The sequence below is a fragment of the Peromyscus californicus genome, unplaced genomic scaffold (assembly GCF_007827085.1).
Source record: "Peromyscus californicus insignis strain IS unplaced genomic scaffold, ASM782708v3 Scaffold_5__1_contigs__length_169319896, whole genome shotgun sequence".
NCBI classification, from domain to species: Eukaryota; Metazoa; Chordata; class Mammalia; order Rodentia; family Cricetidae; genus Peromyscus; species Peromyscus californicus.
In genome coordinates this window covers 25643546-25667039 of record NW_026294573.1, presented here as the reverse complement: position 1 = coordinate 25667039, position 23494 = coordinate 25643546, and the positions used below count along the sequence as shown (strand labels likewise).

The 23494-nt window shown below is 51.5% G+C and overlaps 1 protein-coding gene across 2 annotated transcripts in view; it reads left to right on the top strand.

Moving 5' to 3' along the window:
- The first annotated feature begins 11141 nt into the window (after positions 1–11141).
- Positions 11142–23494, top strand: part of Trim62 (tripartite motif containing 62) — a 28082-nt gene continuing 15729 nt past the window's right edge. The window contains exon 1 of one of the 2 annotated variants that reach the window (XM_052716159.1): positions 11142–12156. In XM_052716159.1, the coding sequence (XP_052572119.1) occupies positions 11749–12156 (408 nt within the window). In that variant the 5' untranslated portion in view covers positions 11142–11748. The remainder of the gene's footprint in view (positions 12157–23494) is intronic. The other variant, XM_052716158.1, reaches the window with a different exon arrangement.

The window sequence follows — 23494 nt, the reverse complement described above, 5'->3', positions numbered from 1 at the left end:
AGAGAAGGCGGGTGTGGCATTAAGAGGCAATAGCTTAGCGAACAGAAAGACAGATTAACATAAACGAAGGAATGCTCAAACTTCCAGAACTAGAGGATACAGCTGAAAGGGTCAGAGAAGTGAGTCTGCTGGAAGAAAGACACCACTTACAGCCTTGAGGGCTGGAGAGATGGCTCAGCAGTTAAGAACGCTGGGCTGCACTTCCAGAGGACCAGGGTTCAATTCCCAACACCAACTGTCTGTGAGTCCAGCCCCAGGGGAATTGATGGTCTCTTCTGGACTCCACAGTCACTGTATGCATAGGGTGCACACACATACAATGCAGACAAAACACCCACCCCCACAGTAAAATAAAAACCAGAGGGCCCACCAGTGCTGTGCCCACCCCCAGTATGTTTCCCTCACCGAAGCAAACAGGAGTGAGCCCTGGCATCACCAAGCAGCTTGGCAAGCGGCTCACCAGTGGCTGTCCATTCCAGGATAGGTGGACAGTAGGGGAGGTCGCGGCAGGATCCAGATGGTGGCACTTAACACATCAAGAGCAACATGGATGCCACCGTCACAGTCATCAAGGTCAGAAAGCCAAGCAAAGGCCCTACCCACAGGAATCTATGGGAACCTGGAAACCCTGAACCGAGATCAGTGGGCAGTCCCCGGAGCGTTGGTGGCCCAAATAGATCAAGAGCATGTGATCTGAAGGCCCGGGGAGCCACCACCATTGAAAATCACAAGATCCAGAGCCCATTGTTTGAAGAAAAGACTAGGTTCTGTTTGTCTTATTTTGTTTTGTTTTGTGTTGTGTTGTTTGAGACCCAGCTCTGGCTGGCCACACCGTCACTATGCACCTGAGGATGGCCTTGAACTCATATTCCTCCTGACTCATTCCTAGAGTCCTGGGATTACAGACATGCCTCACCACACCCAGTTTTATGCAGTTCTGGGGGTCAAACATGGGGCTTTGTGTGTGCCCACTCTGCCTATTGAGCTACATCCCCAGCCCTCACATTTCTTTTTTTGTTTTGTTTTGGTTTGGTTTTTTGGTTTTGGTTTTGGTTTTGGTTGTTTTTGTGTTTTGTTTTGTTTTGTTTTTTGAGACAGGTTTTCTCTATGTAGCTTTGCGCCTTTCCTGGAACTCACTCTGTAGACCAAGTTGTCCTTGAACTCACAGAGATCCACCTGCCTCTGCCTCCCTAGTGTTGGGATTAAAGGTGTGCGCCACCACGGCCCGGTGTCACATTTCTTAATGTATAAAGGCAGATCCCTAATGGTAGGAAGGTCAAATAGAAACATCTGAAATTTGAGGGGCAAGGTGGAGAGGGAGAATATTCTGGTAAACGTGCTTTCTTTGTTCATCCCAGGCACTTTCAGAAAGGACAAGCAGATGTGCGTCCACTCGGAACAGATGGCGCTGTGCATGCCATCTTTCCCCAGCTATGGCGCGTTACAGTGACTCTCACACTGGTTCACTGTGGTGATCACATGCTCATCTGGTCTGACAGAGGGAAGCAGCAAGTGTTGTGGATGCCCTCTAAGACAAAGGCAGGTGTTGTGTGAATTTTCCTGGGTAAACAGAAACAAATAAATGTCCGTTTACCCCAGAGGGGTACCAAGGGCAAACCAAAGCAAATAATTCCACTCTGGCGTGGTTTGGTGAACCACTGACTTTGTGTGTGTGTGTGTGTGTGTGTGTGTGTGTGTGTGTGTGTGTGTGTGTGTGTGTGTGTGTGTGTGTGCATGCTCAGAGGAGGATATTGGGTGTCCTGCTTTGTCACCGCCCCTCCTATCTCCTTGAGACAGTGTCTCTCACTGAGCCTGGAGCTAGGTCAGCAGCCAGGAAGTCCCAGTGATCTTCCTGTCTCCGTGTCCCACAATGCATTATAGGCACTGGCACAGTCACTGCTGGCTCCCCACATGAGTGCCAAAGATTTGAGCTCAGGTCCTCACGCCTGCACGGGTCCTCACGCCTGCCGGGTCCTCACGCCTGCACGGGTCCTCACGCTTGCACGGGTCCTCACGCCTGCACTGGTCCTCACGCCTGCACGGGTCCTCACGCCTGCACGGGTCCTCACGCCTGCACTGGTCCTCACGCCTGCACTGGTCCTCACGCCTGCACTGGTCCTCACGCCTGCACTGGTCCTCACGCCTGCACGGGTCCTCACGCCTGCAGGGATCCTCACGCCTGCACGGGTCCTCACGCCTGCACGGGTCCTCACGCCTGCACGGGTCCTCACGCCTGCACGGGTCCTCACGCCTGCCGGGTCCTCACGCCTGCACGGGTCCTCACGCCTGCACGGGTTCTCACGCCTGCTGGGTCCTCACGCCTGTCCGGGTCCTCACGCCTGCCCGGGTCCTCACGCCTGCCCGGGTCCTCACGCCTGCATGTGTCCTCACGCCTGCACGGGTCCTCACGCCTGCACAGGTCCTCAGGATTGCACAGTCCTCATGCCGGCACCACAAGCACTCTTATGCACTGGGCCATCCCCTCAGGCCCAGTGGGCCCAATCTTCTGTCTCTTTAGGGTAATTTTAGTTGCTCTGATTCCAAAATGGCAAAAGCTGTGTGATACGAGGACAGAATGAGAGAAAGGGAGACAAAAAACAGTTGGGCTCTGACCCAGCTGCTAGGGACTAAGTGATCCAGGACATTCGGTAACAGCCCTTCTGAGGAAAGACAAACAGGCTCTCTCCTTACAGCCTAGAAAGACACATTCAGTAGACTTCTAGGTTTTGAAGACAGGATACGCCCCATGTGAAAATGCTGCTCCAATCCATTTACTGTGTGAACACTGTGCATGTGATAGAAGTATCCTAGTACATAGAGATCCTGAGGGAGACTCCTGGGGTGCTGGGCGAAAGCACTGAGGGATCCAGGGATCAGTCGGTATCTGAAATCCAGTACTTAGTGTTGCTTTTAGTAGACACTGAGCATTTAGCCACACAGGGACCGACCACACAACCAGAACTTCCCATCGTAGGTTGTATCTCGTTAGCCCCGCCAAACCAGTCAGGAATGTGCACAGCAATCCAAAGCAGGTTGGAAATGGAGCCTACAGAACCAGCCATCAAAAGCAAGTTGTAGAAGTCAGATCAGCACCCCTGTGTTATCACTTCTGTTTACAGGGGAGCCTGTCCTGCCAGTTCACATCTATGACGGCATCGGGGATTCTTTCTGACCATTTGACCCAAGGAGGAAGTGTCTCTCCTTGGCTTCTAGAGTCTGAGAAGCAGAGGAAGCATGGGTGAATGTGTATTGTTGACATGGGCACAGCTATGTCAAAGTCCAAGGCCTCCTATCCATGGGAATTCATCAGAACCTTCCTCCAACCTGGGGCTAGGCTCTGGGGGATACAGAAACCCTCCTCTGGTCCAAGTACGAATGTTGGTAGTGCGTGCGTGCGTGCATGCATGCGTGCGTGCATGACAAAGCTAGCAACTGTAACTTCTCATCCCAGATGTTTACAGGTGAGACTGCTCACCTACAGACATCTCCTACCAGGACTAGCTAACTCCTCCGGACCTATACTGTACATAATAAACTCGCTGAGGTTCCAGGTTCCTGCGTAGTTGGTACCACTCCATCCGAGTGGGCACGACCCACCTGACCCCAATTTTTCTATATGTGTGTCTGTGTGTCTGCACATCCTTCATGTCCTTGTTGCTCCACATAGGTTTCAAGTGCCCAACCATGTTGGATGTACTGGAAAGGCTAACTCAATAGATTGGTGGAAGACAAAAAGAGTTCTTGCTGCATTACAGCCCCTCTCAGGGACCCTAAAGAATGGTGATCAGGGAAGATCCCGTCCTCCCTTGCAGAACTTCAAGCAGTGTGTCAATCAAATCATCAGTTTGGTATAGAAAGGAAAGTAGATTAAGGTCAGGACTCCTGGGCAGTTTGAATGGTATAGTAAAGAGTGAAATTTTAAAATTACATACGAGGTCTAAAAAAGAAGCCTGTGGGCGCATCAGTGGGCAATGATACAGGTGTGTGAAGCTCTGTCTCATTTTATTGTCTGCCAGAGACCCCTCGTTTAGCAAGCCCCAAATATCCGGGTAAATGGAATGACTCATCCAGTGGAAATGAGTCTGCCTCTCTTCTCAAACATCCCAGAGTATGCCCAACTGGCTAGTGAACCAAGAAGCCATAGTGGCAGGAATAGAAGCTGTGTGCAGTCCAACAGCATGGGATCCCGATCACCAAGCTGATCTAGGGATTGCCACCACCAAGTGTCCAATCTGTCAGAGCAGATACAGGTTGAGCTCTTGCCTCTCTTGGAGAACATCCAGCCGCAGATGGTTGATTATAATGGGGCAGAGTGCCCTGGAAGAACCATGACTCTCCTCGGACTTCATAGAATTGACCAGTTTAGATTACCTTCTCTACTCACAGTGTCTTGGGTAGCACCTCTCTCTGAGCCCCCACAGGATGTGGAATTCTCCCAAACATGACTGTAGAAGAAGTGGGCATGTGACTGATACTCAGGTTGTCCTGCTGTATACCACCCACCAGCTGCCATCATAAAACCAAACAACCAACATTGAACCAAGCACCTGGAGGCAGAAGCTGAGGCACCATCTAGAAAGTGGGCATGAGTTGTCCTTAATGCCCTTCTGTCCCTTGAGCCAACAGCACCGTGGGTGGACTGTATCCCTAACTGACAGCGGTCTGTAACAGACCCCTGTCACCTTTATGCTAACACCCAGCCTGGTAAATCAATGCTCCCTATCTCCAATGCTTTAGTCTCTGTTAGGGTGAAGATCCTAGATCTCAGTCAGAGGGTAGGGAGAGAAGAGAGGGCCTGTTCACAGCTCAACTCAACTGGGTTCTATCTGCTCCTTGACAGTCTGGGGCTTCCCACAAACTTTGGGCAAACCCTGGGCAAAGAAAGGAGCCCGACACTGGCAATTTAAGTAACTTGTGCTGACCCAGGAGGGGAGAGAAGGATGATGAGTAGTTACAGTCTAAGCAATGGGGACTAGAGCTTGCCCTACTCTCCGCCCATTCCCCTACTTATTCTCTCTCCCTCCACCTCCCCCCCTCCTCTCTCTTACATCAGCATCAGCTTCCCTAATGCTGACCTGCAGGTATACAGGCCCACACAGTCCTGCACACAGTCATACAGCCCAGCTCTTCTTTCTCCTTTTACTCCGTTGTGAATGACCGCCACCATGGAGAAGCGGTGACAGTCGGTGAACTTACAATGGCTGTGAAGGAATCTGAGCAAGTGCAAGGGGGGAGGCCATAACAAATTCTGTCACTGCCCTGCCCTTTTTGTTCACACCTGGCAGTGTATCCCCAAGAGTGGCAACTCCTCGCCCCGGAACTACTGAGAGCTAGCTGGCTGTTGCTCACTGGGGTCACGGAATCACACACCTTTGAGATGCTGTTGCAGCACTCCAAGATGGCAAGTGAACACCTCCAGCTCCTGTATCTTTCTGGGGAAATGACTCTGAGATAAGTGTTTTGTACCATTGCCTGGGGCTTCCTGCAGAGCAACTTTCTAGCTGTCTTCTGTGATAAAAATGTGCCCTTCCCCACCTCCCTTTTCCACTCCCCTATTCCGGTTATTTGTGCTCCCCCAAACAGACTGTCTTTACTGGAATCTTTCAATCTCAGCTCTTGGAAGAAACCACACTAAGGCACACTGGTTTAGAGAGAGAATACAAGACTGTTTTTAAAGATCTCTCTCTCTCTCTCTCTCTCTCTCTCTCTGTGTGTATGTATGTGTGTGTGCACATGCATGTATCTTCCTTCCATGTGTGTGTCTCCTTTCCTTGCGCACGCGTGTGGTGTGTGTGTGTGTGTGTGTGTGTGTGTGTGTGTGTGTGTGTGGTGTATGTGGTGTATGTGGTGTATGTGGTGTGTGTGTGTCTCTCCTCTCCTCATGTGTGTGGTGTGGTGTGTGTGTGTCTCCTCTCCTCATGTGGTGTGTGTGTGTGTGTGTGTGTGTGTGTGTGTCTCTCTCTCTCTCTTCTCCTCATGTGTGTGGTGTGTGTGTGTGTGTCTCCTCTCCTCATGTGTGTGGTGTGTGTGTGTCTCCTTTCCTCGTGTGTGTGTGTGTGTGTGTGTGTGTGTGTGTGTTACATGTGATAAAGGGTACAATCCAAGTTTATGTCCTTCTGATGGAGGAGTAATGAACATTTAAATTTCCTCGGCTCTTTCCTTGGGTTTGTTTTCATACCGCGGCCCCTGCACATCAGAAGCTATTTTTAATTGGCAATTAGGAGATGATTAGTGAATTCAGTGGAGTCGTGGGCTGGCACATGGCAGGGGAGGAGGTGCAGATGATTCTTTCAGGAAGCTGGGCTAGAGAAAGGCCGGTGAGGGGTGGTGGCTGGTAGGGGAGACCATGGTGTGGGAATCGGGGAGTGTCCTTTTGGGAGAAATTTGAGCATGTTTATAGCCTGAGGACAAGCAGCCAGCGACAAGGAAGGAGGCAGAAATGGAGTCAAGAAGGGGAAAATTGAAAGAGCCAGATCCCAGAGGTGGCCTGGGGGTGGGGCGGGGCCAGCGCTGAGGTGGAGGAACTCCTGGCCAGCTTCACCCTCTGAGGCTGGGGGAAGGCGGGTGAACGAAGATAGGAGTGTGTAGATTCCATCCGTAAGTTCATTTCACACTGCCTCACGGCGCCCAGCACTTAGGTGTTTCTATAGATACCTTGAAGGTTGGAAACAGAGAAGTCCCATACAGGGGCTTTACTCTCTCTAGCAGTAGGAGGCAAGGTCCCCCACTGAGAAGCAGCAGGGCATCTCCCTGAATTAGAAGGGCCAGGGTAAGGCTTTGGATAATGGGGAGCCCCACCTCAGAATTACCCCGTGGGGAGGGCTTGGGAACTGGAAGGCCGCTTGGAGTCTTACAAACAGAGTGGATAGGCAGACCCAACAGCTAACTTGGTAGCACTCACTCCAGCAGCATGGTGTAAGATCCTTCTGTCGCCTGCTGGATTTGGTTTCACACAGGCCACTTCGCGGTTTCCAGCTCTGCAGCTGCAGAGAAAAACGTCAGCTCCGGAGGGCTGCTATGAGATTTTTCATAAAATAATGACATGAAGCACCCAGATCAGTGCACGGCTCAAGACGCTCACTCAGACCTTCACCCTCCTCTGCCCCTGCCAATGGCCTGGGCCAGCATTACCTAGATGGAAAGGGACGTGGGTGTTGGTACCTTGCATTGGTAAGTGCTGTTACACATAACTGCTTTAAATACAGCCGCCTCTCACTATTCGTGGTAGTTACGGTCTATAAAGTTAGTGCAAGAACCGACTTTACAAATACTGAGTCATTGCCCTGAGAGGAAACACAGGGCTGCTGCATTCCTGCAAGTCCCTAAGCACATTTTCAACCATCTATCAATATGTAACTGCATTTTATGCATGTTTCTGTTTAAAGATACTTTAAATATCCAGCCATCCTTCAAGATCTTCGGGGACTCTCACGTTAACCAAAATCCACGGGTGTTCAAATCCATGTGTAATGACATTGTATTGTATATAACCTATACATGTCTGCCCATAGATTTAAATCATCTCAAGATTGCTTATAGCATCCAACATATGAAAATGCTATGCCATTTTAGACTGTATTGTTAAGAGGGAAATAACAATTTAAAAGCTTGTTTGTGTTTAGCACCAGTGATTTTTTTTTTTCAAATATCTTTGATCTACAGTTGGTACTTCAAGTATTGGTTTTCAGGCCAGATTTTAAGAGAAGGTGAATTTGCAAATGTGAAATCCACCAATAACAAGGCTCAATTAAATCCTTATGTTTCTGAATACAAAAAAGTAGGGCTCTATAATGAAAAAGTTAAAGTCTCTCACAATTCCAGCCCACAGCTGAACACACCTAGAATTGCTATGTGGTTCTGCAGAATTTTGGATCTGAAATTCATGTCTGTGTGTATGCATAAGTCCACATGTGCCCATGTCTAAGTGTCTGCATATATTTGTGGGGTTGTTGTTGTTGTTGTGGTGGTGGTGGTTGTTTTCACTCAATAGTATCTATTGAAGAGCTCCCCCTTCCCTTCCCAAAAATCTTTCTTAGAAACAAGTGGCCTACACTATGGTCAGCTTGGTCTTAGCTCACATCATTCATTTACATCCATGTCAGCGGGTGGTCCCACTCCACACAGTCATTCAGGATCCCAGGTTCCTTCCATATCTTTGCTCTGTTAGCCGTTTGAAGGATTACTGAAGTCAAGTTCCTGGCATATAAGTGGTCCAAGCGGACACAGCATGGAAGAGCAAAAGCTCATTGCCTTAAGGTCTGTTTCTTCTTACAATTCACTGGGAAGAGCTGAGTTACAAAGCCACACTGCACTGTGAAGGAAGCTGGAAAGTTCAGTTTCTGGCAGACCAGCTACTTCTTCTGATTGCTTCTCTACTACCATCAACAAACAGGAGGAGGACTTTTGATGGACAGCCAGTGATTCTACTCTGCTCCTGTTTTTTGTATCTTGGCACTTTCCTTGGTAAAATGGGGACCATGATCCAAACTGGTTAAGACTGCTTTGAGACTCATATCCAATAATGCCCCGTGTAAGTGTAAGAATATGTTCTTGTTTTTCCATATACTATGCCTTCAAAATGCATAGTATATTTCAGACCCTAGTAAAAGGCTTGCATGTATCAGTAAATACACACTGAACAACACAGCCTGTTTTATAGATCACCAAGCCTTTTTTTTTTTTTTTTTAACATTTCTCTCCAGTTGCTTCAATAACTTAGACTCTGCTTTGCTTGGGGGGAAAAGGATGGTGGGGGAATATGTGTCGAAGTATCAGTCAGGATTCTTTAGGTTGTCAAGTGACAGGACCCCATGGATCCTTCACTTTCCTCAGGCACTGGCTGCATGCTCAGACTAGGCACGGCGTGGCTATTCTAATGCCAAAGCACAAAAAGACTCCTTCCAGAAGTCTCCCCTATCCTTAGGCTTTCTCTCGGGTTTGTTTTCCGAGTCGGAAATGACCAACCCATTACTGACAAGAGGGATGCCACCATCATGATTTGGATCAAATACAACTCCCTCCTGGAACTGGACTGAGGTCGGCCTTCCTGGGATCATATTGGATAGAGAGTCACTTGAACGGAATCCAGGCTCTGCGTGCAAGGAATAGCTGTCTCCTGAGCAACCAACCCGTCTCTCACAAGGTGAAACAGGAGCCAGGAGAGGATGGTGGAGGGCGTACCAACAGAATGAAACATTTCTTTCTTTTTTTTTTTTTTTTTTTGGTTTTTCGAGACAGGGTTTCTCTGTGTAGCTTTGCGCCTTTCCTGGGACTCACTTGGTAGCCCAGGCTGGCCTCGAACTCACAGAGATCCGCCTGGCTCTGCCTCCCGAGTGCTGGGATTAAAGGCGTGCGCCACCACTGCCTGGCCTGAAACATTTCTTTCTTAAATTGTACTTCAGGAAAGTTTAACTCCGGTGAATGCACTGGAGGAAGAGGCGGGCACTGGGGAGCCACTCAGCTGCGTAGTCATTTCCTTTGCATGAAATGTTCCTTCCAAGAAGAGGAGAGGCTCACAAGACCCCAAAAGTTAAACAAAACTCCCAAGGCTCAAGAAATGCGGACAGGCACAGGATTCACTAAGCTCCTCCCCAAGGGTATACAAGCCTTAAAGCGACTGACAAGGAGAGGGGACTCTCCGGCATGCTGAGCCACCCGAACGCTGTGCAGGGGTCCCTAAGGACGCAACTTTCACGAGCTGTCGCTCATGCTGGGGTGGGATCCTCAGTGATGCAGCTGCCTTTGAGTCAGCCCTGCTCCTGTAACTAATCCCAATAAACTCGCTGGTTCACCATGCCTTAGGTGCCTGTCTGGGGTGAACAAACCTTTGCTCATGTCTCCACAGGAAAAGCCATGCCATGTGCTCTCAATGCTTCCTCTCCATCACCCCCTTTTATCCACCGCTAACTTATTTAGTGTCTATATTTTTAATCCCATGACCTTCTCCTGACCCACAGTCATCAGCGGCCAAACTCAGAGCTGACCTCTGGCAGGCACTAGGACGGTCACCAGCTCCCCGGAGCCTAGCCTTTCCTTCGCCCTGCCAGCCTCAGCTTTGCTGCTGAGCTCACCTGTACCACTTTACTTGTGCCCAGCACTGCATGCATGGGAAAGGGTCCCTGCCTTCACTGTCCTGATGATGTATCGAGCATCCAACACTTCCAGAAACCCAAACCATGACAGATCATTCCCTGCTTGAAAGCTCAACTTTTTCAAGAAATTCTTTACAAAGACCCCCATACTTTCCACCTTCCCCAAACCTCTGCTCCATCCCACCCCAACAATACAGAACAGCATGGACATCCCCATGTGCTTCCCTCTCTCTCTGTCTCTCCCTCCCTTTCTCTCTCTCTCTCTCTCTCTCTCTCTCTCTCTCTCTCTCTCTCTCTCTCACACACACACACACACACACACACACACACACACACACACACCTACTTAGAAATCCCTTACCTCCTCTCTATCTGGCACAAAAGACAAAGTCTCTCATTATACCTTTTCCTTCTCTCCTACACCACCTACACACACACACACACACACACACACACACACACACACACACACACACACAAATGCAGCAGTGCAGAAGTGTTTGATGAATGGCAAGAACCCTTGAGGCCAGGCATTAGCCAGGGTTCTCTCCACAATGTTCTACTAAGAGCGTTCCTAAGAAAGTGAAGAGGAAACCGGACCTGAGGGCTTAGGTGTGTGGCAGCTTTGAACTTAGCCTAAGCCAACATGGCAAGTCTCCAACTTTATACCTACAATCGATGCAAACGTTATGTCTTATGCAGACTACACAGCATCGTCTTGCCTTAACACTCGGTATTGTTTTCCTCAAATCTCGATCATCCAAAAATTGACCGTCCATTGAGATGGTCCTTACTTGGGCCCTGGCCTCGCACTTTTCTGCATTAGCTCTCCTCTTGGCCCCTGCCGCCAGAACCCTAAGCAAACCTGCCAGCTGTGCAGACCCGGAACAAAACAGCTGGTTTCCATGTCCCTAGTGGCCAGAAGCACTGTGGAGGCCAGGCGGGATCTGGAGCCTGGAGGCCCCGCCCCTCCCCCGCCCGCCGCGGGGGCGGAGCGGCTTGGGTCCCGCCCGCGGGGGCGGAGAGGGAGCCAGGGCGCCGGGCAGCTCGACTCCGCTGGTTCCGGGTTGAGAGGCTGCGCTGGACCGAAGCGGTGGCCGCTGAGCTGGTGCGGGTAAGGGGCCGCGCGGGGCCGGGATCTGCGGCCAGGGTCGGGCAGCTGAGCGGGCCGGCACCCCTCCTCTGCTCTGCCGGGCAAAGCCGCGGTGCGGCTGGGTCTGGCTGCTCTGTCCCGCAGAATTCCCCATCCCCAGCTCGCCCCGCTCCCAAAGCTGTCCGGGTCCCAGGATTCCAGCCCCACTGTGGCCTCCGCCCCCCTTCGGGATCTCCTTCTTGCAGCATCTATCCTTTGGGACTGTCTGGTCCTCTAGACCCTCCTCGCCTGGAGCCCCTTCCTTGGGACGCCCTCGGCCTCTCTCCTCCAGCGCCCATCGCTGGTGGACATCTAGTATCTCGAAACCGAGCTCCTGGGCTCGCATCCCGGGTGGCCCCCACTCGGCACCGAGCCACCGAGTCCCCAGCGTCGCAGACAGCGCCCCCCGCGCTCCCCGGCGCCTGTCTCCCGTGCCCCCGTGGGCCTGGCCCCCGGGTGCCGCCCCCGATCACGCCGCGCCGGCTGCCGGCCTCCCGGGCTCCGCTCCGCACCGCCCCCGGCGCCATGGCGTGCAGCCTCAAGGACGAGCTGCTGTGTTCCATCTGCCTGAGCATCTACCAGGACCCCGTGAGCCTGGGCTGCGAGCACTACTTCTGCCGCCGCTGCATCACCGAACACTGGGTGCGGCAGGAGGCGCAGGGCGCCCGCGACTGCCCGGAGTGCCGGCGCACGTTCGCCGAGCCCGCGCTGGCGCCCAGTCTCAAGCTGGCCAACATCGTGGAGCGCTACAGCGCCTTCCCGCTGGACGCCATCCTCAACGCGCGCCGCGCCGCGCGACCCTGCCAGGCGCATGACAAGGTCAAGCTCTTCTGCCTCACGGACCGCGCGCTGCTCTGCTTCTTCTGTGATGAGCCCGCGCTGCACGAGCAGCACCAGGTCACCGGCATCGACGATGCCTTCGAGGAGTTGCAGGTGCGTGGCAGGCAGGCGGGGACGTGGGTGGGGTCAGGGTTCCACTAGGGGCAAGGGCCCCAGGCCGACTTAATGCCAGAGGGGCGTGGTTGTGGTGAGGGGCGGGGCAGGGGCGTGGTCCTTGGGCATCTCTCTCTATCGAATGGGCTTGAGACGTATCTGGGGTGGGAGACCGTGCCTCGGAGAGAGTGGGGTGGGAATGATGGGTAGAGAGGGAGTCACAGCTGGACCAGATGCTGGCTGAGGCAGAAGGAGAGACATCAGCTCCTTCGGGCTAGGGCAGGACCACTGTCACAGCTAGCGCGGGATGGGGGGATGGGGAATATCTATTCTAAATGCAGCCACAGTGGCAGGTTTGGGGGCACTATGGGTGCGGCTTGCTGCTCCAGGTGTTCATAGAGATCTAGAGTGAGGACCGGGCCTCGGCTGTGCCATGCAGGTGGGAGTTAAGCTGAAGATAGGCAGGTTGCCCGGAGGGCAGATTTGGGTGCCAAGTCTTAGGTCAAGGTGTGTGAGGGTCTAAGGTTGGGATCAAGTTCAAATATGGCAAGAACCGTTTTGTATTTAAACCAGAGAAGGGGCTGATTGAGAGTGGAACCAGGAAATGAAAATTCAAGATTTGGAGAATTAGACTCAAAGGTGATTGGGGAAGGTGAAGACAGGCCCCTAGGACTCACCAGGGCCTCTTGATGACCCCTGTTGAAGTCATCTACATGAAAATCTTTGAGTATTCAATTGAACACAGCCTTCAACTGCAGCTAATCTCCCTTAAACCTCCACATTGTCACTGACAAGAGGGCCAGACCCTTATCAGTGTCTTTAAAACTCCTAAGGCTCCACTTAAGACATCTTCCCTCCAGAGCTTCCCTCAAGCTCCATTGGCAAATATATATATATATATATATATATATATATATATATATATATATATATATATGTATTTTTATATGTGCTTTATATATACGTATTTATATATATGCTTGTATATAAAGAGAAATATAGATATATACACATACTGAGACCTACATTTTTTCTTCATGTCCTTTTTCAATAAGTATGATATTTTATTTATTTTTAATTATTTTATTTTGTGTATATGAGTGTTTTGCCTGTGTGTATGCACATCATGTACTTGTGTGGTACCTAAGGGGCCAGGAGAAGGTGTCAGATGCCCTGGAACTGTAGTTACAGATGATTACGAGTCATCAGGGGGTGCTGGGAACCAAACCCAGGTCCTCTGCCAGAGCAGAAGCTCTTGGCTGCTGAGCCACCCTCCAGCCTCAGGTGTGGTGCTTTGCAAGGAAGCATTCTGAGGTCAGATTATTGGGATAATATTGCATATCTCCATAGTCTCCCCATTAGAGAATTCTCGGTTTCACATTTGCCTGCTAAAGGCTTGGAGAAATCTTGAGTCGATTTAAGATTAAGTCTGTTTAATAAAGTGATTCCCAAGCTTATTTGAATCTTTTTTTCAAGCTAACCTATTTCAACCCAGCAATTCTCCTCCCTGGCTTTGGGATACCAATAGTAGACAGTTCCCCAAGGTTTCAACAGCTTTTTCCTTGGTGGATGAATGAATGAATGAATGAATGACCAAGATTGGTCTAAGCTGGCCCAAACCAGAGGATTTAGAAGTAGAAGATATTTTTTTTTAAAAAAAATAGCCAGGCAGTGGTAACATATATCTTTAATCTCAGCACTTTCAGGAGAAAGAGGCAGGCAGATCTCTGAGTTTGAGGCCAGTCTGGTCTATAGAGCAAGTTCCAGGACAGCCAGGGCTACAGAGAGAAACACTGTCTCAAAAAATAAAAGAGAAAAAAAGAAAACAGAGTCAGCTAACTTTCAAGTAGCAAGTTCTCCATCCCTCAAGAACTTAATCAGGAAAAAATTACCTCCCTCCCTGCCTGGACCTTGCTGTGGCTCATGTGCAAAGAACTTATTTGAAGTGTCTAGCCAGGGTAGGAGGAGCAGCACACATTCCCATCCTTCCTCCTCCTGAGATCTCTCAAGAACTCATGCGCTCTGCTGGCTAAACTTCCATCCCCACCTCTCTCACCTGAGAAAGAGACTCGCCTTGATGTCCCCTTTGGACTTAGGCAGATGGTGGCAGAGAAACTTGTCTCCCCTCGCCGAGAGGCCACGCCCTACCCCCATCTGCCTCTCCTGCCTCCTAGGAAAACAGGCTCAATAACTATCGCTGAACTGAGAACTGGGCAGCCTCCACCCTCAAGCTCTGCTTCCCCCAGCAGCCAGTGGCCCCTGTGCTGGGGCCCCTACCCCAGGGAATGCCGGACAGAGCTGGCAGAGCCTGAGAGAGCACCTGGTGTGGAACTCACTTGCCAGATGGAGAACTGGTGGGGGGTGGGGGGAGACTTACCCAAGGTCTTGAAGGCAGAGGAGGCCAGGTTTACACACAGCTGGGGTCTCCAGACCCCCTACCCAGAATTTGGCCTGCAGCAGTTACCTTTATTCTAAATCTTGGAGACTACGGAGTGGGAGATTAATAGCTTTGTCTTTATCCTTGGGCTGCTCCACCCTGGCCCTGCCATATGCTGCTTGTGTGACTTTAGGAAAATGACTTGTTATCTCTGAGCCTCTGACCCCTTGACCTGCCATACATAACTGTTCTGTACCCTAGATTCCAGGGGGTGCATCCTGACGTGCTGCAGGAGTTCAGTCAGGTCACCTCAGTCGTCTGAGTCTCCAGGTGTCATCGATTACATTCCCAGGGAGGGCGTCGTAAAGGTTAACAGTTCTTGATTCGAAGTGCCTAGAACTGTGGCTGGCACAGTCAGCCAGCATAACTTTTAGACATCTGTACTTATTCTAATGATAATATTTACACAGGAAGTGGGGCAATATGATATAAAAGGCCAAATATCCCTCATCCTACCTGTGGATAAGCCTGGCTAGAATTACTGTATAGTTGTGTAAAAGTTTCATGCTGATGTGTGTGTGTGTGTGTGTGTGTGTGTGTGTGTGTGTGTGTGTGTATGCACCCCTCCCCCCACTACTGATGAGCACCTGGACCACAGAGCAAAGGGAAGGGATGAGCTCATCTCCAAAGAGTTTGGGGTCCATGAGCCAAGGGCTGCCCACAGCTGTCTTGTAATGCATCACGTGATCTTCATAACACCTGCTGTGGGTACCGTTGTGATTTATTCCTTTTGTAAATGGAGGCAGGCTTGCAAAGCTAAGTGATGGTGAGTGTCAGGGTCAGGACTTGGGGCCAGTCCAACCGGGCCACGTACAGCCTCTCTGCTGCCTCTCAGGGCCATTCTCTGGCCTCCCCATCCATCATTCAGAATTGTCTCCTGCCCACCCCGCCTGTTTTTGTATCAAGAGCTCTTAGCAGAAGGCCAGACTAGGGACACAGTCTGTTGGTGCCGGCTGACACCCCAGGGCAGGTGGCTGGGATGTCACCCTGATCAAGCAGAGCATCCGGCTCCCTAACCATCTCAGGTTCCTGACCCCCAGAGAGAGGATCCAATTCATCCGAGCGTCCCTTTCCAGGCCTCATGTGATCACTGGAGCTTTTCCTAAGGTGTGCCTCACGCCAACAAAGGCAGCAGGGCTGGGCCTTGGATGGGAGCCTGACACGCTGGGCACAGTGATGAGAGAGAGACAAGAAGTCAGCCCAGAGGGAAGAGCGGGCTTGTGGGTGTGGGGCTCAAATCTTGGCTCTGACTTTTTCTGCAGAGTGGAAGGCATGGGCTTCCCTGCCCCGCTTCTGATCTAAGACACGAGAGTCAGAGGAAGACTGTTCACCTTCCATGTAAAGAGAGAGTCACTGCCTATCCCAAGGGTGACAGCCACGAAAGCACTTATTTTGTACCCTGGTCAAGGAGACCGGTGAGGTTTTCTGTCCTGGGGAAATGGCCCTCTGCCATCACATCTCCTGGGAAAGGGCAGGGTTTTATACAGACAGCAGCCTGCATGAGCGTGAGGCTGGCGGCGCCCGCACTCCTCTCCATGAAGCTGTCTGGGCAGCCAGGAAGCCTAGTCCAGCTGCACAGAGCTCAGGTCACAGTGTAGAGCTAAGAGTTGAAGTTGTCCCCGACATCCCCAGAATGTTCATTTTCTGGAACAAAACTGTCTGGTGACGAGGTTGATAGTGGCAAAATACAGTCTGAAGAGTGGAGTGGAGTGGGTGTTTCAGGTGTACCTGGTGCTGTGTGGTGAGCACAGTCCCTTGAGATAGCCCTTCCTGTCCCTACATCCAGAGAGGGTCAAGGCTCAGCAGCATTCTTCAGACACTCCCTGAGGCTGGGAGACTGGGAACTTGCCTGAGTCCTCCCTATAAGCAGGTGGAAGAGGTGGAAGGCACAGCCTCTTTATCAGCCCTCTGACCGTCTCCTTGGGTAGCAACCAAAAGTACATGAGCTTTGGACACCCTCTGGTCCACGCTCCCCACTTTACAGATAAGAAAATAGGCTTGCCAGAGCCCTGTACCCAGTCAGTCCAAGGTCACAGTCTGGCTGGCCACCCTACCTTGAGCTCTGCTGGATACAGGGTGGGCATGAAAGATTTGGAGGTGCAATCAAACTTGGATTCAAGGTTGACTTTAATGTTTTGTCCTGGACTTAATACCTGTACGGCTGCTGAGGGTTGGTCCTGTGTTGAACCCAGGACAAAGGTACCTGATCATGGCCCTACCATGGTTCTATGGGTCAGGCCCCCTCCTGAATAGGGAGCTGTTTCCAAGGTCTAGCCAACTCACCGAAGTGATGCGGGCCAGGGAGGGTGTGAACAGAGGAAAGGAAGGCATCCATAGCTATAGCAGAGGGGGCTGGGTGCACACTGAGAAGGAACACACACACACACACACACACACACACACACACACACACACACACACACTTTTTTATGGTTTTTCAAGACAAGGTTTCTCTGTGTAGCCCTGACTGTCCTGGAACTAGCTCTGTAGACCAAGCTGACCTTGAACTCAGATCCGCCTGCCTCTGCCTCCCGAGTGCTGGGATTAAAAGCACCATCACCCACCACCAGGCTGTTCCCTCTCTCTTTTAATACTCACAACCATTGCCCCATTTTACAAATGGGGAAACTGAGGCACAGACATTGTGCTTAGGTCATACCAATAAGTCAATTGGAACTTGAATTTGGGTCATGAATATGGCCGGGGCATGGATATGTGGGCACACATACAGATGGACAGTTGTTGGGGGAGGGCATAAGGATTGGAAAGAGGCTTGATTTGCTTAGGATGGGCCCTGGATGTGGATGTGGCATGGGGGTGGGGGGGATGCTTCAAAGGTTAGAAGTTGATCCTGAAGATGCTGGGGAACCAGAGCCAGGTGTGAGCAGACCGTGTAGCCTGTCAGTTACACACCTGGAGCGGTGCATGGCCGTCTGTGGGAGGCCCTGGGACAGGAGAGCAGCTGTATTGCCAGGGACTGTGAGGCTCCAAGGGGCACAGGGAGGGCTTGCCCTCAAAAATATTGATGCCAGAGAACTCGTGTCTGTCAGGAGGAGCAGGAGCACCCAGGGGAGGAATTGAGCAAGTTGACTCTGGGTAGGACCACAGGCAAGCAGTGTCAGGATTCTGACTCTGAGCTTGTGTGACCTCCATGGAGATGAGAAGGGTCCCTGAGGCCAGAGTCAAGATGGCTTCTACAGCATCTTTCTCCGCCCACCCCCCGCCCCCCAGGGTCAGGTAAAGGGACAGCTTCATAGTAGAGTAGTCTGGGCCTTTGAGCCCTGGTTCTGTCCTCTCCGTAATCACTTCCTCTGAACTGATCCTTCCAAATAGATGGAGAGCCCCAGGGCCTTACAGCTGATGATAGAGCTGTACAGCTGTGTGCTTATGTAGTCCTACACAGTGCCCCACCCCAATTCCCTATCATGCAATGAACTAGATCTGATGGACTGAGGACTCCAACTCTCCCCAGATGACATCCAAGGCCTCCACTCCAGCCCAGTTGGCCCTAGCCAGCCTTTCCAGTTTATGACTCTACCCACCTGCCACCTGCCTGACTCTGGCGACTTCCTGCACACATCAGGTATACCCTGCCTGACCAGTCCTTACCACTTGGAATGGCCAGGGGAGCCCGGTCACCTGCCTTCTCTGCCCTCCCATCAGAAATGAAGGCGGACTCCAGTGTTCTCTGTGATCCAAGGTCCTGTTTCTCTCATTCTTAGGGTGACAGTTGCGTGACTTTTCTGGGTGTTCTGTCAGACAGAGAGGGCAATGGCAAACCAGAGAAATGCCTGCACCCAACTTGGTGGACCAATGAGTTTAGGCTCCTTTACTGGAGAGTGGGTGAGAGGTTGCTAATAGAAGTGTGGATGGCTCCCAGAGCCATGTCATGGAAATATCGTAGGTGACGAGTCACATAAATGGCTTTGTTCCCCTTCAGGTAACCTCCCACCTCCTATACACCCCCAAAGGTGGGGCGGGGTTAACACACCAGAGGGAGCAGGAGGCGCGGGGTGGCTGGACTCTCACGTGAGAGTCTGATGACCCCTCTCCCATTTCTGTGAGGGAGCGCTAACCTCCCAGTCTTGAGCAGACAGTCACAGTGGCCTGGAGGACAGGGTTCCACAACCATGACAGCCCACCCTGTGTGGTGTGTCATGCCAGGAACCGAGCTGTTTAATGGTCCCAGCAACTCTCCGAGGCCGATGCTGTTACAGCCTCACTTTACAGGTTGGAAACCCAAGACGGGGAAAGGTGCCACCGACCTGCCAAGTGGTGGCAGCTGTACTGGATGCCAGGCCGACCCCCATGTCAACTCTGCTCTCCCTGACACCTATTCAAGATTTTGCCTCTCCAACTTAGCTGCAGACTATTCGATGTCTCTACAATTAGGGCCTCACACAACCCTGATGCCCAGTGGCTGCTCTGGATTTTGAGGTACTCGGCAACTCTAAAGTGTTGCTATTGAGTAAAGGGAGTAGAGAGCTCAAGGGTCAGTCTTGAACGTGTTTTTGGAGTCACTCAGAACCTCGGCTCTCTCTTAATAGCTTTGTGACCCTAAGCAAGCTGCCTGGCCTCTCTGGTTGTTAGTTCCTCTCTCTGTAAGATAGACCCTTCTAGACTGTTGTGAGTACTGGGTCATAATGACATGCCTGTACAATTCAAACTCAAACCCCACTACTCCCAGCTCCGGTGGTTCCAAGCCTCCCTACGGGCAGCTGTGCACACCATGTCCTCCCTCTGTGGCTGCTCTGTCACTTAGGAGTTTATTGACAGTTTCCTGTTTGCTAACTGGCCTCAACTAGGAGTGAGTTTTCTGGCTTACTCTCCCCTGGCAAGCTGTGTGGCCTTGGGCCAGTCAGTCCCTTAGATTTGTTTCCCGTCCTGGCGAAGGCAGGGGTTGGAGCAGATGGTCCCTCCCACCCCTTCCTGCTTTTGCCATCTCAGGAAGCAGGGAGGGGCCGCCTGGACACAGCATGGGACAAGGACATGAAGCGGTGACGGGGCCTCGGTTGGAACACAGTGACAGCATCCCAGGCACCCTGTAAATGCCAGGTTATGTGCCCTGGGGGTCTAAATACAACCTACTGTTACCTCATTTCACTGTCTCCGCCCTGGGACCTATGATTTATCACCATTTTGCAGATGAGGGCCTTGGGCCTCAGAGAGGTTAGATTACATCACGGGGGACACACAGCTGGCAGGTGACTTTCTCACCCACATTTGTCTGATCCGAAGCCAGAGAAGACGCTAGAGTGCCAAGTGGCACAGCTCAGTCTTCTTCCTGCGCCTACCCGTGGACTCCAGGCTTTGGGCTCCCTGGGTTAGTTGTTTCTGAGGCTGGCCCAGAGCTGCCTGCCCAAGTCCTCCTAAGTCGCTCTCCCTACCTTTCTATCTCATGTCCTGGTCTCTGAACAGGTTCACCTAGCAAAAGTCAGAAGCTAGATGTGTCTGGTCCTGGCCTAGGTACTGAGAGTGAGAACAGCTCCAGGGCATGGTCTCTGCCCTCAGGAGCCCAAGATCTAGCAAGGGAGACTGATAGGTAACCTCACGGTTAGAATACAGTGTGTGGAGCTTGGGGAATGTGGTTCCGTTAATAGAGGACTCACCTAGAATGCGTGAATCTCTGGGTTCAATCCCCAGCACCTCATAAACTGGATGTGGTGTTGTACACCTGCAGGAGGGTCAGAAGTTCAGGGTCATCCTGTGCCACTTAGTGAGTTTCAGGCCAGCCTGGGCTATGTGAGACCCTATCTCAAAGGGAGAAGAATCCATTTGCAACAACGGTGTAAGGATGGGCCCTGCACACAGAGAGGAATGTCCCGCGACAGGGGAGGGTTTGGGAGATAGGCTCTCAGGACAGATGACCTCTGAGTCACATGAGCATCCTGAACAGAGGCCACATTGAGCAAGGGCTGGGATGCAAACACTGCACGGTATTTAGGGCTGTCTAATAGAACTTTCTGGAACACCGGAGAGTTCTGCGTCTGTATTGCTTGATGCACTAGCTGCCAGCCCTAAGTGGCTATCGAGCCCTTGAGATGAGATGAGACCAGTACGGTCAAGAAATTGAATTTTCCACTCCATTTCATTTTCACCCAATGTAAATAGCCACATGAGGCTGAAGCCTGTCATGCTGAGCAGTGCAGGTGCAGACCAAGAGATGACTAGAGATGGCAGGGTTGATGTAGAGGGCTTTGAATGCTGCCCCCGACCAGGCCTTGTGCCCTTCTTCCCAGGCTCTGAAGAAATCTTGGGGGTTTGGAGAAACACTTTTATGTTCATTGAAGCTGCTGTGGGGAGCATCGGGCACAGAACAGAGAGGGGTCCTGAGGTTGGAATTCAGAAAAGGCATGATGAAGGCAAAGCAGGAGCTGTGGGTGTGGTGACAGGACCAGACTCCACAGCAAGCCTGAGGTTTCTGGCCAGGATGGCATCAGTGAGTACCCTTCACCCCACAGAACCACCTCTCCTCAGTAAGGAAAGGCAGGTCTGATGTCCCCGACACTATCCCTGAATCCACTGTGCTAAGTTTGTCCTGGTCTCTCCCCACTTGACCCTGTCCCTTATTTCTATGTCCCCAGCCCTGACAGTGCCATAGGTGTCCTAGGAGACCTTGGTGTGTATGTGTAGAGGGGTGAAAAGTCTCCACTGCCCCTGGATGGATGTAGGAAGAAGGGCAAGCCAGTTCCTTGGACCCTGGGTTCAAAATCAGTGAAGAGTTTGTCCATATTCCCAGGATGTTCTGAATAATGTGACAAATGGGGTTTCCAGAACCTTACAGGACCCATGGGGACCACCATGAGGGAGAATGCGGCACTAAGCCATTTCCCCAAACATCTACTTCTTGACAAATTCCCAAGCTAGATTAGACCCCAAGCTGTGAGGGGGCCAAAGGAGCCACATTCTGCACTACGGTGCAGTAGGCCCGCACGTCGAGGACTCCGAGGCCCGGGAGCCTTTCAGCTGGTGACTTTTGTGGTCACCGTTGCCTCATACTGAGATGGCTGCTAGAATTCCAGCCATTGTGTCTGTGGAAGCTCTCTGCTCTCACAAAACATGCCACCCCATATTTTTGTTACCCCTATTTTCATGGCTGGCTTTATGCTCGTGTACCATACTCTGAGTAGACCTCCCCAAACACAGCATCTAAACTGGCCTGCCCGGCACACACTCGGCCATCTTCTCTAGCGCATGGACCATGTTGGTCATCCCCTTGCTCGTTGTTTATCTTTCCTGTTTGTTGTCAGTCTTTCTCACTGGGCTGGAAGATCCCCGCAGGTGGAAAGTGCGTCTGCCTTGCTCTCTGTTGTCTCTCCAGATCTCAGGGGTGCCCCTTCCATCGTAGCTGCTCAATAAACCATTGGAGAGTGAGTGGTAGTAAGCCGAGGTAGCTCTGTGTTCTCCATTCCTCCTTTCCTAAGTTATCCTGGCCATGTCTTGTGTCGGTGTTTAGTGGACCAGCTGTTTGTCGAGGCTCCTCCCTGCTCTGACAAGATGGATAAGTAAGAGGGAGGGGAAAATAGGAACCAGCTGGGTAGTGGTGATGCATGCCTTTAATGCCAGTGCTCTGGAGGCCAAGGCAGAAAGACCTCTGAGTTCAAGGCCAGCCTGGTCTACAGAGCACGTTCCAGGACAGTCAGGGCTACACAGAGAAGCTGCCTCAAAAGGAAAAAAAATAGGAACCGGTAGCTCAGCCTGTCTGGCACTACTTGGCCTAAGCTGACTGGAATCCCCGGGATTGCACAGGGTCTGTTTTCATGAAAATTCACTGACACGGCCCCTTCCTGGAGCCCCAACTAGTACCAGATAGCCACTGAGTGCAGATCACAGAAGGAGATAAATATTAAGGACCTACATGGAGAACCCAAGGGTTAATATGGGGAGGGTGGAGGGACAGACCGGAGGACACTTGCCTATGGTACAGAGGCTAGAGGCTCAGTAAGTGCAGACAGCTGGACTCCGTTGGGGACCACCCACCTCCACCCCGATTTGTTTATTTGACAAATAAACAGACCCTGCCATGTGCGAGTAACACTCTGGGCACTGAGGATACAGGAAGCTGTAACAGCAAAGTGCACAGGATTCCCACTCATCAAAGTCCTATCGCAATGAGTGAGGCAAGCAATACACACCCAAGCCGTGGACGAGTATGGCCCCTTCTGTCAAGGAAAGGTACAGTGCAGACCCCAAGACTGTGTAAGGGAGCTACCTGTGCCTGTGGGGTAGTCAGACAAGACTCCAACCGATAAGTGGACGATATTAAGCCCGAGCAAACAGTGAGTGCAAAGTCCCAAGGCTGGAGGGATAAGAGTGTGGCTCCACTGTAGTATGCTCACCTAGCGGGCCTGGGGGGGGGGGGAGGCGGGGGGGGGGTGCGGGGTTTGCATCCCTGCGCCACCGCTACCAAAACAATGTCCCAAGTGTGAGTCAGCTCTGGATGATGGAGGAGAGCCATTTTGGCTGGATGGGAGCGAGAAGGGAGGATGGTGGAGATCATGGTGGAGGCAAGGGGCAGAGGAGGGAACTGCAAGGTTGAAGCAGATTCTAAATCCCTCAGAAGTCCACATGAATAACACCCAATACGATATTTTCTTTTCAAACAAAAATAAGGCCAGAAAACCTATATTGAACAAACTATCAATGTTTTAAGCAAGGCCATTATAAGTGTCCTGCTGAGCCAAATGGAACTCCGGGCAGAGGAAAAATCACAACACTGAGCCTGTTTTTTTGTTGGAGGGGGAAACATTTGTGTGTGTGTGTGTGTGTGTGTGTGTGTGTGTGTGTGTGTGTGTGTGTGCACGCGCACATGGAGGCCACCTGTTGAATCTAGTAGCAGTCCACCTTTAAAAAAAAAAAGCTTAATTGTCTTTGTTATTACTCTTTTCAAGATTTAAATTT